The sequence below is a fragment of the Haliaeetus leucocephalus genome, unplaced genomic scaffold (assembly GCF_000737465.1).
Source record: "Haliaeetus leucocephalus isolate CR32 unplaced genomic scaffold, Haliaeetus_leucocephalus-4.0 Scaffold173, whole genome shotgun sequence".
Classification (NCBI taxonomy): domain Eukaryota; kingdom Metazoa; phylum Chordata; class Aves; order Accipitriformes; family Accipitridae; genus Haliaeetus; species Haliaeetus leucocephalus.
Window position 1 is genome coordinate 6,498,949 of NW_010972609.1, and position 11,783 is coordinate 6,510,731.

The 11,783-nt window shown below is 39.9% G+C and overlaps 1 protein-coding gene across 1 annotated transcript in view; it reads left to right on the forward strand.

Annotated features, from left to right (window-relative positions):
* The window catches only part of RCN1 (reticulocalbin 1, EF-hand calcium binding domain), a 101,918-nt gene extending 90,631 nt beyond the window's left edge, over positions 1-11,287 (forward strand). The window contains exons 2-7 of the mRNA XM_010563906.1: positions 4,192-4,301; positions 4,658-4,851; positions 6,457-6,635; positions 7,178-7,238; positions 9,979-10,178; positions 11,114-11,287. Coding sequence (XP_010562208.1) covers positions 4,192-4,301; positions 4,658-4,851; positions 6,457-6,635; positions 7,178-7,238; positions 9,979-10,178; positions 11,114-11,221 — 852 coding nt within the window. The 3' untranslated portion in view covers positions 11,222-11,287. The remainder of the gene's footprint in view (positions 1-4,191; positions 4,302-4,657; positions 4,852-6,456; positions 6,636-7,177; positions 7,239-9,978; positions 10,179-11,113) is intronic.
* The last annotated feature ends 496 nt before the right edge of the window (positions 11,288-11,783 follow it).

Here is an 11,783-nt window from a genome sequence, read left to right on the forward strand (position 1 = left end):
CCCCGGCCCCGGGGGAGAGGCTGGCCCCGTCCCACGTTGGGGGGCTCCTGGAGTAAGTTCCCCGTGCCGCTAGCGCTACCTCTTCGGTTAGACTTCTTTCACGCCCCCGCTGATGCTGCAGACGAGCAGCCAACAGTTCTTCACTTCTGCGTTTTTCTCTCCTGGTCCTACAGCAGTAAGCCTCGTGGAGGGAGCTGCGGTGTGTGGTGCTGGGCCCGGTGCTGGACAGACCTCGCCCACCGCTGGAGGGCTTTGCTGCTGCAGCTCCTTCCTTACCCCTGGGTCACTGGCCTGGGCCATAGTAGTGTGAATGAAGTTTAAACTATTCCTTCTTTACTGCTCCATTTACAGGTCCACTTGAAGCCATCTTCCCACAGCTTTTCCACTCGTGGCATCTTTGCCCACTGTCTTACAGCGTTGCTCTTGCTTCCATGCTGCTCTTTACGCCAAGAACAGAGTCCATGCAGCAGTTGCCTCGTCTTACTGCTTCTCCCTCCTTTACACCTACTGGAAGTCAGATCACTAATTAGAACAAACTTTTAACAGTAGCTAAAGAAAGATCCTTTTATGTAGTTGCTAACGAAAAAATGGTTTAAAATATCTGCATGTTCTCATCAAGATTAACTCTGCCTTTACTTCCCTTCCATAGGGTGTGATACTTACTCATTGTACGTCTAGTTCCATCATGAGCTTGGTGCAGTATCACTGTTATCTCACTGACTAACTTCTTGATCCTTCTGGAAGCTGTCACTACTACTTACATGTATCTCAGCGAGTAAACAGTTAAAATGGTTATCAGAAATGACGAGTTTCAGCCACATTGTTTCAGGAAGGAGCAAAAGAAACCATGTTCTCAGCATACGTGATCTGTGACTTAGATTCCCATGAACGTATCACCAGAATGGAAAGGCCTTTTTGAAACTGGTCTGCACTTACACCAGTATAGGTATTTCAGTAGGGGATACGATTTAACAATAGAGCTGGTTTTTACAAATGCTAACTTAGCAGGGAGGAAGCTTAACTTTTAGTGATCTCACTGTGTGCACCTTGGAGAGGTGACACAGGCATGTTAACTTACAGCCACAGTCAATAACCGTTTAAATGGAGGTGATTAAAGTGTCCCTCTGAGGACTAAAGCCCACATTGTGGGGTGAGCATTGTGCAGCAGAACATCAGAGATGTGGTGCCTGGGGGGCCCAGTGGGAAATTTTCATAAGTTCCAGCATTTCCTAACCTTGTAATTTCAGATAGTGTACTGGGAGGTAGAGGAGAGAGAGGATTTTAAAAACATTTCAGTTTCTTCTTTTTATTGTGGCTTAATAATCAGATATACTGAAAAAACCAGTTTTGTTATGGGTGACCTTTGCAGTGAGGGTTAGCAATAGTGTCACTTCTCAGCAAATACTGACTTTTAGGAAGAAGACAGATTTAATGAAAAGCTATTTTTAAATGCTTTCTGTGAGAAAATGGGAACATACAGTCTGCTGAGCTAACCAAAGTGCATACTGCTGCATTTGTAAGCCATTTTACATTGCTTCAGAAGGGTGGTAGCACATTGGTCATCCCTGGGATTGGAATTCCAGGGCTAGACAGCAGTAATGCAAAGCTATAGTTGCCTTCTTCCAGCAAACGAAAAGGAACTAGCTAGTATACAGAAGCAGTCCTGCAAACTCAACTACCTGCAGCCTCAGTGGAGGAGCAGCTTCACAGTATGGTCTTGGTTTGAGATGGTGGCACATACCAGCCCGTAATCGTATTGTGACCTGGGAGCGCACCTGCCCTTATGACAGATTCTGTGGCAGGGGCATCCCTTCTCCCTGTCCTCCCACACTGGATCACTTGGCAAGAATCACAAGGAAGAATCACACATTGCCCACCCATGCACTGTACCACAACTCACCTGACTTTGGAGAAGCATGACATAATCCTGGTGCGGCATCCAAGGAGTGCGTTATGGGACTGGAGATGGGCTAAGAAGGAGGGGAGTGGGGCTGCAGTCCTCTGAACCTTCTCCCTGCCATTTGTGATGGGCCTGTCATTTTTAGAGAACATAGAAGATGGTTACAGATCCTCACAATATAAATGTTTCTGTTTTTCATGCAGGCCAGAGTTGATCAACATACAGTGGTACTCATATCAGGTGCAGAGGGGAAGCCATCCTCTTTCAGCCACTTCATAGTAATGATTTCCTTGCCCCAACTTTGTTTCATCACCAGATGTCTTTGCAGAGTGGCAGCTTAAATCTCTGTAATAGCAGGTTGTATGTACCTGTTGCATGTGCCCTCTAGCTTCTTTATCATGAGGGGGGAAACTAATAGTGACTGAAATCCCACCTCAGTTAAAGGGAGAAAGTAAGCTCTTAGGTATTACATGCTTGTGCATGTAAATTCCTGTGTATGAGCTGGCACTTTGTGTCTGTTAACATGCTCTTTGAATTTTGGCTGTATTTGAGAATTAACTATTTAAAATAAAGGCAGTAAGGCTTTTCAGACTGATGAATGTGCATTAGCTCCACTGTAAAACTTAGAATGATCCTGAGCCATTTTACAGGTAATTGTCAGTATAAAAAGTGAGGTCCACAGTCCATGTGATAGCTTCTTACCTGTACCTTTGGGAGCCTGTAGACAAGACTATTTCTTTGTCCCCATCTTCAACTGGGAAGCAGAGTGAAATAGTGCACATGGGTGCAATGGACCTATACAAACAGGTGAAAAGGAAGAGGCATGAAACATTTTCTGGTAAACAGCCTTGACTTCTTTCATGTTAAAAATAACAAAGAGCTGCAAGCAGAATCATTTATTATAACTAATATATTTAACAATAGAAGGAAATATCAGCTAAACCAATTAAATTCATTGTGGGGCAAATCTATTGACAAATACAGTCCATTGTGCAGTGAAAGGGACCTTTGGTAGTCAATTCCCCATGAGATCTGTACAAAAGAGAAAAGTTAGTCAGTTAATTCATACTTTACTACTTCAGAAAGCAAAGTCAGCAGCCCCTTTCCCCACCTGTAGCTCAGAAATACCATGTTTATAAATTCAGTCTGATACTATCAGACTCGCACAAGGTTGCTGGAAATTCAGCAGAAGCTGCTGCTGTTACTTGACTCCACTTCCCACTTCCATAAGTAGGGGTCAGGAAAAGGCATTGCTTTGCTAGTTGAGCAGTTCCAGTTGGCCAGGGTTTGTTTCTTTGTGGAGATCCAAGATGTTGAAATGCAAAGAATATTTAAAAGTGCGTAACTTTCCCCTGTGCCCTTTGGCTACCTGGAGGATTAGGGAGCTCACCTGTTGAACCTCAAGTGAGCATTTAGACAAGTCAACTCCTGCTCTTACTCTTTCTTAGAAATGACATATAATGAGTCCATAGGCATGGTGATTGAGCCTATGGGGAACGGTCGTTCAGATTATCTCTGGTTGGCCACCAGGTGGTCACCAAACTAGGTGCAGTGCAACTACAGACAGTTTGCTCCTGTACCTCATGAGCAGTGATACAAGGGTTGAAACTGCTGATGTGCCTAAAGCCAATATGGATGAGCAGAAGAGACGTGGTGCTACCTGCCCCAGTTCCAAGAGCAGGGTATATATTTTCCCAAAGGCCAGTGTCAAGAATGTAATAATGCTATGACAAGCCTACCTATGAGTTATGGGATTAAAGCTGCATTCTTATTTTAGGTAAAGGTTTTTATCATCTGGTCTTCCACTGTAGCTGGGACAGAAGCCAGTTTTACAAGCTCAGACCCAAACCAGTGGCGCTTAGCAATTACAGGCATCCCTTGAGAGATTTATTGCAGAGAACCTAAATGGTAGAGAGGAGCATTGCCTCTTTATTTTTAACATAGTTTTTCAGGTCAGTTTTACCTGCAGCTGTGTGCAGAACTTTTCAAAGATGGAAGTTTCCCTGGGAGTACACCAGTACCTTACACTGCTGCTGATTTCAACAGGACTTGAGGCTAGCAGCTTTACACAGGACAGTGGCTTGTATCCCAATTGTCAGCAATGACCAGAGACCTGCTGCAGACTAGCTATTGCTTTAGCGAGTAACAGGCATTCCTGGCAACACAAGCAATATTGTTTTCGTTGGGAAAGAAAGAAAAGAAAGAGAAATGGAGGGACTGGAATGGAAGGGAAGACTGTACATGGTATACATGCCCAGCATTACACAGTCGTATAACTTACTCCACCCTAGCACCAGTCTGCTGGAAAGCCACAGGAGAAACTGCAGGTGTCCACAAAATCCTGGATTTTTGCCCTGGTTGCTTCCAGCAAGCTCCAGTACAGACTTTCTCCCGTGGTGAAGTTAGTGTCTCTTACTCTGAGCATGGCCACTCCCTAGTGACAGTGAAGACCAGGTCCCCTGAAGTTAGTAGAAACAACCTAAGAAATCCAGGTATATATTTGAGGTACTTTGTTCACTAATTTTGATCGTGTGAGTTCCATTTCAATTATTCATAGCAATATTGAATAATGAATAGATACATATCCCTTAGGATAATCTGCAAAATGTGAGAAAACCTTAGCCAGTAGGACATCGTTATAAGTTTTGGGCGTTCCATTTTTGTGGAAAATCGGGGCCAGATAAAGATAACTGAAGTTGGACTGACATGCAGTTTGTTTTTCTGTCAGCTCTTAAGGATGCTGGTCTCTTTTTACAGGAAGATTGTGGATAGGATAGATGACAATAAAGACGGCTATCTCACAACAGAGGAGTTAAAAAACTGGATTAAACGGGTACAGAAACGCTATATCTATGAAAATGTGGCTAAAGTTTGGAAAGACTACGATCTAAACAAGGACAATAAAATTGCCTGGGAAGAATACAAACAAGCCACCTATGGTTATTATCTAGGTAAGATAACATTTTCAGATTATATGCTCAAAGACGATTGAGAGTATAAGGCATGATTTCATGCCTTACAGTCAACAGGAGTTTGGTGTCACATTTAGGACTCTTGAAAATCGCATTGAATTTTATAGGTGCTCAGAGGTCAAAAGCACTTTAGTTGGTTATTGCAGCCATTTCCACATGGGTCACCAGCACAGAGAAGGTTTTGCAGAGAGATTATTAAATGTACTGACAAAGCTGAATTAAAGTCTCCACCAGTTAGAAATATGTTATTTTTTTTAACATTTAAAATGGTACTTTAATTAAAAAGTAATATATTGCATAATTAACCAGTATTTATTAATTCAGTCTCTCTAAAATCTTTAGAGTCTAGATGCTAAAATTTAGGCTGGGTCTAAGCTATAGCAAAATTATTGATTAAAATAGTTCTCGCAGAATAACATGCTTCAGACTATGATCAACTGCAAATGGAAATCCTTAACAAATCAGGCAAAAGAAACACATATCAAAAAATATACCTGAATCGTTTTTTTTCCCCCCATATACATTCCTTTTGCTTTTTATAAGTTAATGAAGGGAAAGGAGGAGAAGAGATCACTTAAGCTAAAGGGCAATGCTGACAGAACAACAAATCAGTATTAATTGACCATTTATACTTACTGGAAATGCAAAGACGATATCTACCTACCATAGGGGCAGTTCTTGGAGCAAGCTTCCAGGAGCAGTAATAATTCTTAAGTCTACCTTAGATTAAAATGGAGCTTATTACATTTGTGGAAGGAAACATTTGACCTACAATCCCTGCAGCAGTATCCCTGGGAGCCCTTCTCAGCCTGTTGTCTTTGTTCTCTGTAGTTCCCAAGATTTGGAGAACAGCTACTACATTGTGGTCTTGTGTTAATGCACACTTAAAATTCCCATCTGTGATTCCTGGCCTAGTCTTTTTCAACTGTTTGTCTCCCAAAATATGAATTGTGAAATTGTTATAATATGAGTATTTTTCATGTTTCAGTTTAGTGATTCTATTTTAAAAATTACATCAAATACCACTCATTTTATGCCACTGAACACCCTGAAAAAATGTAATTGTTTTACACTGAAAATAATTGTTAGGTTCCCTGTAGCAGAGGCGTAGCAGTTAGATAATTTCAGTCAGTCTGCCACCTTCTGAAACCACTTTTCTTTGGTTTGCTTGCTTTTTGAAACTGAAAAGTTGTGTAGATCGTACTGATTCCTAAGAAGAATAAAACTTCTGTGAATGAAATCAGCTCAAATACTGCCTAAGCAGTGCTTGTAAAAGCAGATTAAAAAAAAAAATACATCTATGAAGGATAATATACAATACTGCAAAATCCATTATCATGGATTGCAACAGAAGGCTTAGTCAGACATTTACCTATATTACTAAGTCACCTTTAAATATCAAACCAAGTACTCGACCCCTGAATTTAAAACTTCACAGGAAAAAAAAGTTCCATTTTAATACAGCAGCTATTCTGGCAATAAGCCTTTGTATTTCTAGACTCTTAACAGCAAATTGGGGTGATTCATTGTGGTAATAAGTTTTAAAAGGAACATACTTTTGAGATCATCTTGATTAATTTGCAGAAAATCCAGAAGAATTCCAAGATGCAACTGATCAGCACAGTTTTAAGAAAATGCTGCCCAGAGATGAAAGACGATTCAAAACCGCAGATCTGGATGGAGACTTAGCTGCCACTCGTGAAGAATTCACTGCTTTCCTTCACCCAGAGGAGTTTGAGCATATGAAAAACATCGTTGTCTTAGTAAGCAGAGCAAAACCAATGCCATTATTTTTACTTTTATTTTTTGGATTAGCTTTGAAGTGCTTCTCTAACCTTTCCATGCAGGGTTTAGAAAGAGACACACACATAATAGCTAAGTGGGGAACAGAAGGGGATGCCTTTCATGAAACTGATTTAGAGCATTCAGTATAAGAAAGACTTGTTAAATGTACTTAGACAGCTCTTAAAAGGAATCAAGAAACAGTCTTGGGGCATGGATTTACACCAAAATAAAAGGAAGGGTATGTTGACATGTGGCAGCTAAGTGTTTGATGCAAGCTTGTATCTGCCCCTAACTTAAAACTTAAGCATGGTGTCCAGTTCATTCATGCAGGGAATTTTTTCAACATGAAAGGATATTTGTATATTCATTGTATAAACAACAATCACACTGGAGTCGGTGAGAGTACATTTGCCTGTGTACAAGGGCAGGTCAAGGCCTCAAAACGTTAAATGATCGAAGAGGCGAGTAGCCAGATTTCTTAGTTCTCTCTTGATTACTTTGATGCAAAACTATTTTCCAGGAAACCTTAGAAGACATAGACAAAAATGAGGATGGTTTTGTGGATCAAGATGAGTACATTGGTAAGTGTTGAGATTTATTTCTTATATAATGTCCAGTCCGTTTGTCCATCTTCTCTCAAACTTGCAGCAGTATTTGGAATAATATTTTTCATGACAGGAATATTTTCTGTATACTTGACCACATTAACAGCTTTTTGAAGGCATTATTTAGAAATGCAGGAGGATCAGAAAGTGAATTAGTCTCTTCCCAGTTGTGAATGGTATTTGACTATGCAAAATAGCTGGGAAGCACCTTTTTTCTACTAGTTATTTTCCTAGTTTAATTAGTAAGGAAAACCCCATACTTCCCTAATGGTGATGTCGTTATGTTTCTTCTAGAAATAGAAGATGCATTAACAATGAACTCGGTAAAACCAGCACTAAGATTTAAGAGTCTCAGAGAAGTTGTGAAGCACGTGAAAGTCAGCTGTGCATTACTTCAGTGGCAGAAAGAGAACAAAATGGGAAACATCAACAGATCAGTCACAGTTAATTTGTACAAACTTCCATCACACTAGGCAGTTAGCTGCTGTCTCGCACTGAGACGTATGAAGACAAAATGGAAGCAAGACTGAAGATCAGCAGTACATAATATGGTTTAGCCTTTTGAATCATTATGCTGATACCAAAAGCTAACTTCTCCCACTGCACTCACTTTGAAGGGTTTTAAATCAAGAAAGTAGCACCAGGAAAGCATTAGTGCAAACTCAGATGAATCTTTCTGTTTCTAGTGGTGCTATAAAAGATCACTTCACATATAATCAGGAACAATATACACACGTTAATTAATGGCAGGGGGGGTCTATTCCTTGTAAATTATATTTAGCCTCAGAATGTAAATGCTATTCATTTATGACTGAAATAACAGAGCAGCATAATTTCCACAGTAATTTCAGTTCATTCAGTGACATTACCTACATATAATTATAAGGTAATTGTCAACATTTGTTACCATGTGAATGCTGGTTTTTCTTGTCTTCTATAGATAGGAACATAGAATGTTCTAGTCACGATCACCCCACATTGGCAAGGATGATAAAAATCAAATTGACAGGACATGTCAGTTTCTTCAAATAAACAATATAATTTGCACTTTGAGAAATGAAAAAAGAAAGTGAATGTGTTGTCTGAAGTTTTCTTCATGAGTTGAGGAAAACTATGCTTAAAATATTCCTACTTCCCTTTTTGAGATATAATATTTTTTATTTTTGATGAAGTGGGGTTAAAAAACCAAACAGAAAACCGAATCTCTTCTTTGGTTGTTTATAAGGACAACAAAAAGAAGTAAAAAAATATCAGTTTCTAGATCAGGTATTTTATGGGGAAATCTGCTGAAGGTTATAGAATGATTCCTCCTTCTTCCTTCCTCCTATATTGTCTTTTACAAAATTTGGTTTAGATTTTACACAAGCAGCAAACCAAAATATCCCTAGTCATGTTAAGCAGAGAGAACTAAATTCTTATTGTGCATGAGCGGACAGAGTATTTCAGGGACACTGTGGACAGTTCTAGCAATAGAGAGCTTCACCCTAGTGTGCACACTCACACTGCAGGGTCAGGGGAGGTTATTCCAAGGTTTGAGACCAGCATTTGTACTTCCTATAGATACCAGCCAGCCTCTGGCCCTGAGACTGTTCATGTGAGATGCACTTTTCCTTAGCACATCCTTGAAAACCAAACCCAAAAAGTATAGTAGTATCACAAGGCAGGCTTTAATTATAAATAGGAAAGTGGAAGACTTGAGGAATAAGCAGCCCTGATGAGCAGAAAACGATTGGCCACAGTGACCAGAAGAATAAAGTGGACACACTTTATTTGGTCACACTCATTATTTGGAAGGCCTATGCTGTAAAGAACAGTTACAAATCACTTGCTCTTAATAATCACTGCTACTCTCCCAACTCTGTTTATACAGATAACTGCTGCCACTGTGGCATTTTCCTACTGATGCTTCTTAAATATAGCACAGGACTGATATACAGAGCAGCTCATGTACGTAATCTGTGCATCCTGTGTCACAAATGGTACTCCATCCCAAGGTACCAATCTGTGACAAGCGCACTGCCTATGGTTTCTCACACAGAATGCAGCACTGATTCATGACTTCTCCAGGTCTGTCTTTGTAGAAGAATACCGTCTACTGGAGTATGCTGCAGCACTGCATGGGTAGGAAAGGCGTCGCCTATTAAGAAGGGTTTCTCTTACACAGACCTCTCTAAAAGCAGGACAAAAGCATTCAAGTTCCATTTGGCAATTTTTGTTTTCTTAAATTTCCCATGTGCCTTTTTTCCCTTAGCCACTCTCTGCTGGCTGGAATCTGTTCTTACCCACAAAGATGTTTGCTGGCAGGGACAAGATAAAATTGCCGAGTTCCTTTCTCCCCATGTGATTGAGCCTAGCACTAAAGCTTATGATTGCTATTTAACTAAAGATCCTTAAAGAATTTTTTTCATTCTGAAATTCAGTTGATGATGGCCTTTGGGCACGTTCACCTCTTATGTTAGCCTTAACAGCAGTGCACAGTTACAATACAAGGGTAATGTAAGAATGGACAGAATCACCAGCAGTGAAGAAATACGCTTGAGAGAAGATACATGCAGCTACGCTATTTACACCCCGCATTTCATTTTCTGTACAAAGAAACTATGTGCAAAGAGTGAAAAGTTTAGTCTTCCTCTAGGAACACCGTGCAAATGTCTTTAGTTTGTGCATAATTTGCAAATTAAGTATGACTCAAGTGAGAGCTTTATTTCCTTTCCAGCTGATATGTTTGCAAATGAAGAGGGTGGACCAGAGCCTGACTGGGTGATTACAGAACGTGAACAGTTTTCAGATTTTCGTGACCTCAACAAGGATGGAAAGATGGACAAAGAGGAGATTCAGCACTGGATTCTCCCACAAGACTATGATCACGCACTAGCTGAAGCCAGGCACTTAGTCTATGAATCGGATGTAGACAAGGTACTTAGTGTGTTCTAGTATACTTTTTTAAAAAGCTGTATAAGATGTTGTGGGTTTTTTTAAACATACCAGCTTGCAAGAATTTATTTCTAATAACTTTTCTTATTAGAACACTTTAAATGAAGTTTTAGAGGCTAGAATTGCTAGCATATTAAGGTATCAATCCTCATTTCAGTTGGTAGGGTTAGAATCACAAAGTAGATGTAGTAAAATACAGTTTATCAGCTCTAGAAGTCCCCTTGGCTTTCATTAGGTTAGATGACAAATTATTTATCATCTTAAACCTGGAAGTTTTAACACAGTAGAAATACTCCTTTTCCTTTTAAGAGTGGTCATGGCTTTTGTATGCTAATTTAGACTGCAAGAGAAAAATAAAAGATACATTACATAGGAGGTAGCAAAAACCCCCCATTTCTATAATCACACATCTTTGACTTAAAGACTGGCTCAATACATCCACTTCCTCTAATGTGGGAGATTAATGGTTCAGTGAATCCCAGATGGTGATCTTCAGAAGTATAATGTGAGCAAAGTCGGAACCTGAAAAGCCAAAACACTCTTACACAGAGAGTGTATAAATTGCTAACATAAACAACCATCTTTAACAAAGTACACCAAAGGATTTTCATTTTTACGTCAGGAAGGCAAAACCAAACCACAGGGCAAAACTGCATATCAGATAAGCCATATACTGTTTGACAGTGAGTTACAAAGAACTTTCAGTTAGCAGTTTGACACAGCTGAAGCCAGTGGGGCTTCTGTCTTCCACTGGGGTCCAAATTTCACTCACCATGACAGCTACAATGATTCCTGAACCTGCAGTCTGCTGCTTTGAAGAACTGTCTATTTCCCAGGGCTCTTGTAAGACTGTGCTGGTGTGTCTTTTACTTAGCTTTGAAAATGTTCTTACACACATTTTATTTTCCTCCCACCAGGATCAAAAACTAACAAAAGAGGAGGTTCTAGACAACTGGAATATGTTCGTTGGAAGTCAAGCTACTAATTATGGGGAGGACCTCACAAGAAACCATGATGAACTATGATACAGTATACCATCCAGTATGCCACAGACCTTTTCTCCACTTCACTGAAATCGTTGTGTCCATCCTGTCTTTTGGGGGAAGATGGGCAAGGAACACACTCACAGCCGAATGACTTGCATTAATATATTTTTAACATGCCAGCTTATTACCTCAGAAACAGTGTAGAAATAGCTTTTTACTCTTTTCACACGGTTAAATGCAATATCTACTTACTACAGTTTTATTTTGGAAAAAATAAAAAGGTAACTTTTCTTAATAGATTAGAGCCTGACTTGGAAAAGGCACTTCTAAAAACATAATTGCAAGGATCTTTAAGAGTGAAATATGTTCTTCAAATACCCACTTTAACTATAGTGAAATGCATCTAGGATAATGTTTAAACAGACTAAGCTATTTAGTCGTCTTTTTTAATAGCATATAACAATTTAGAGTTATACTTTGATCCTCCTATCCAGAGAAAAGGTTTGACAGAACAAGATCCATGGCCTTTTTCTGCGCACTGTTTTTCTCTCCTGGTTTGGGCCAGAGGTGCTGCAGAAGGTATCCGGCAGCCCTCTGGTTC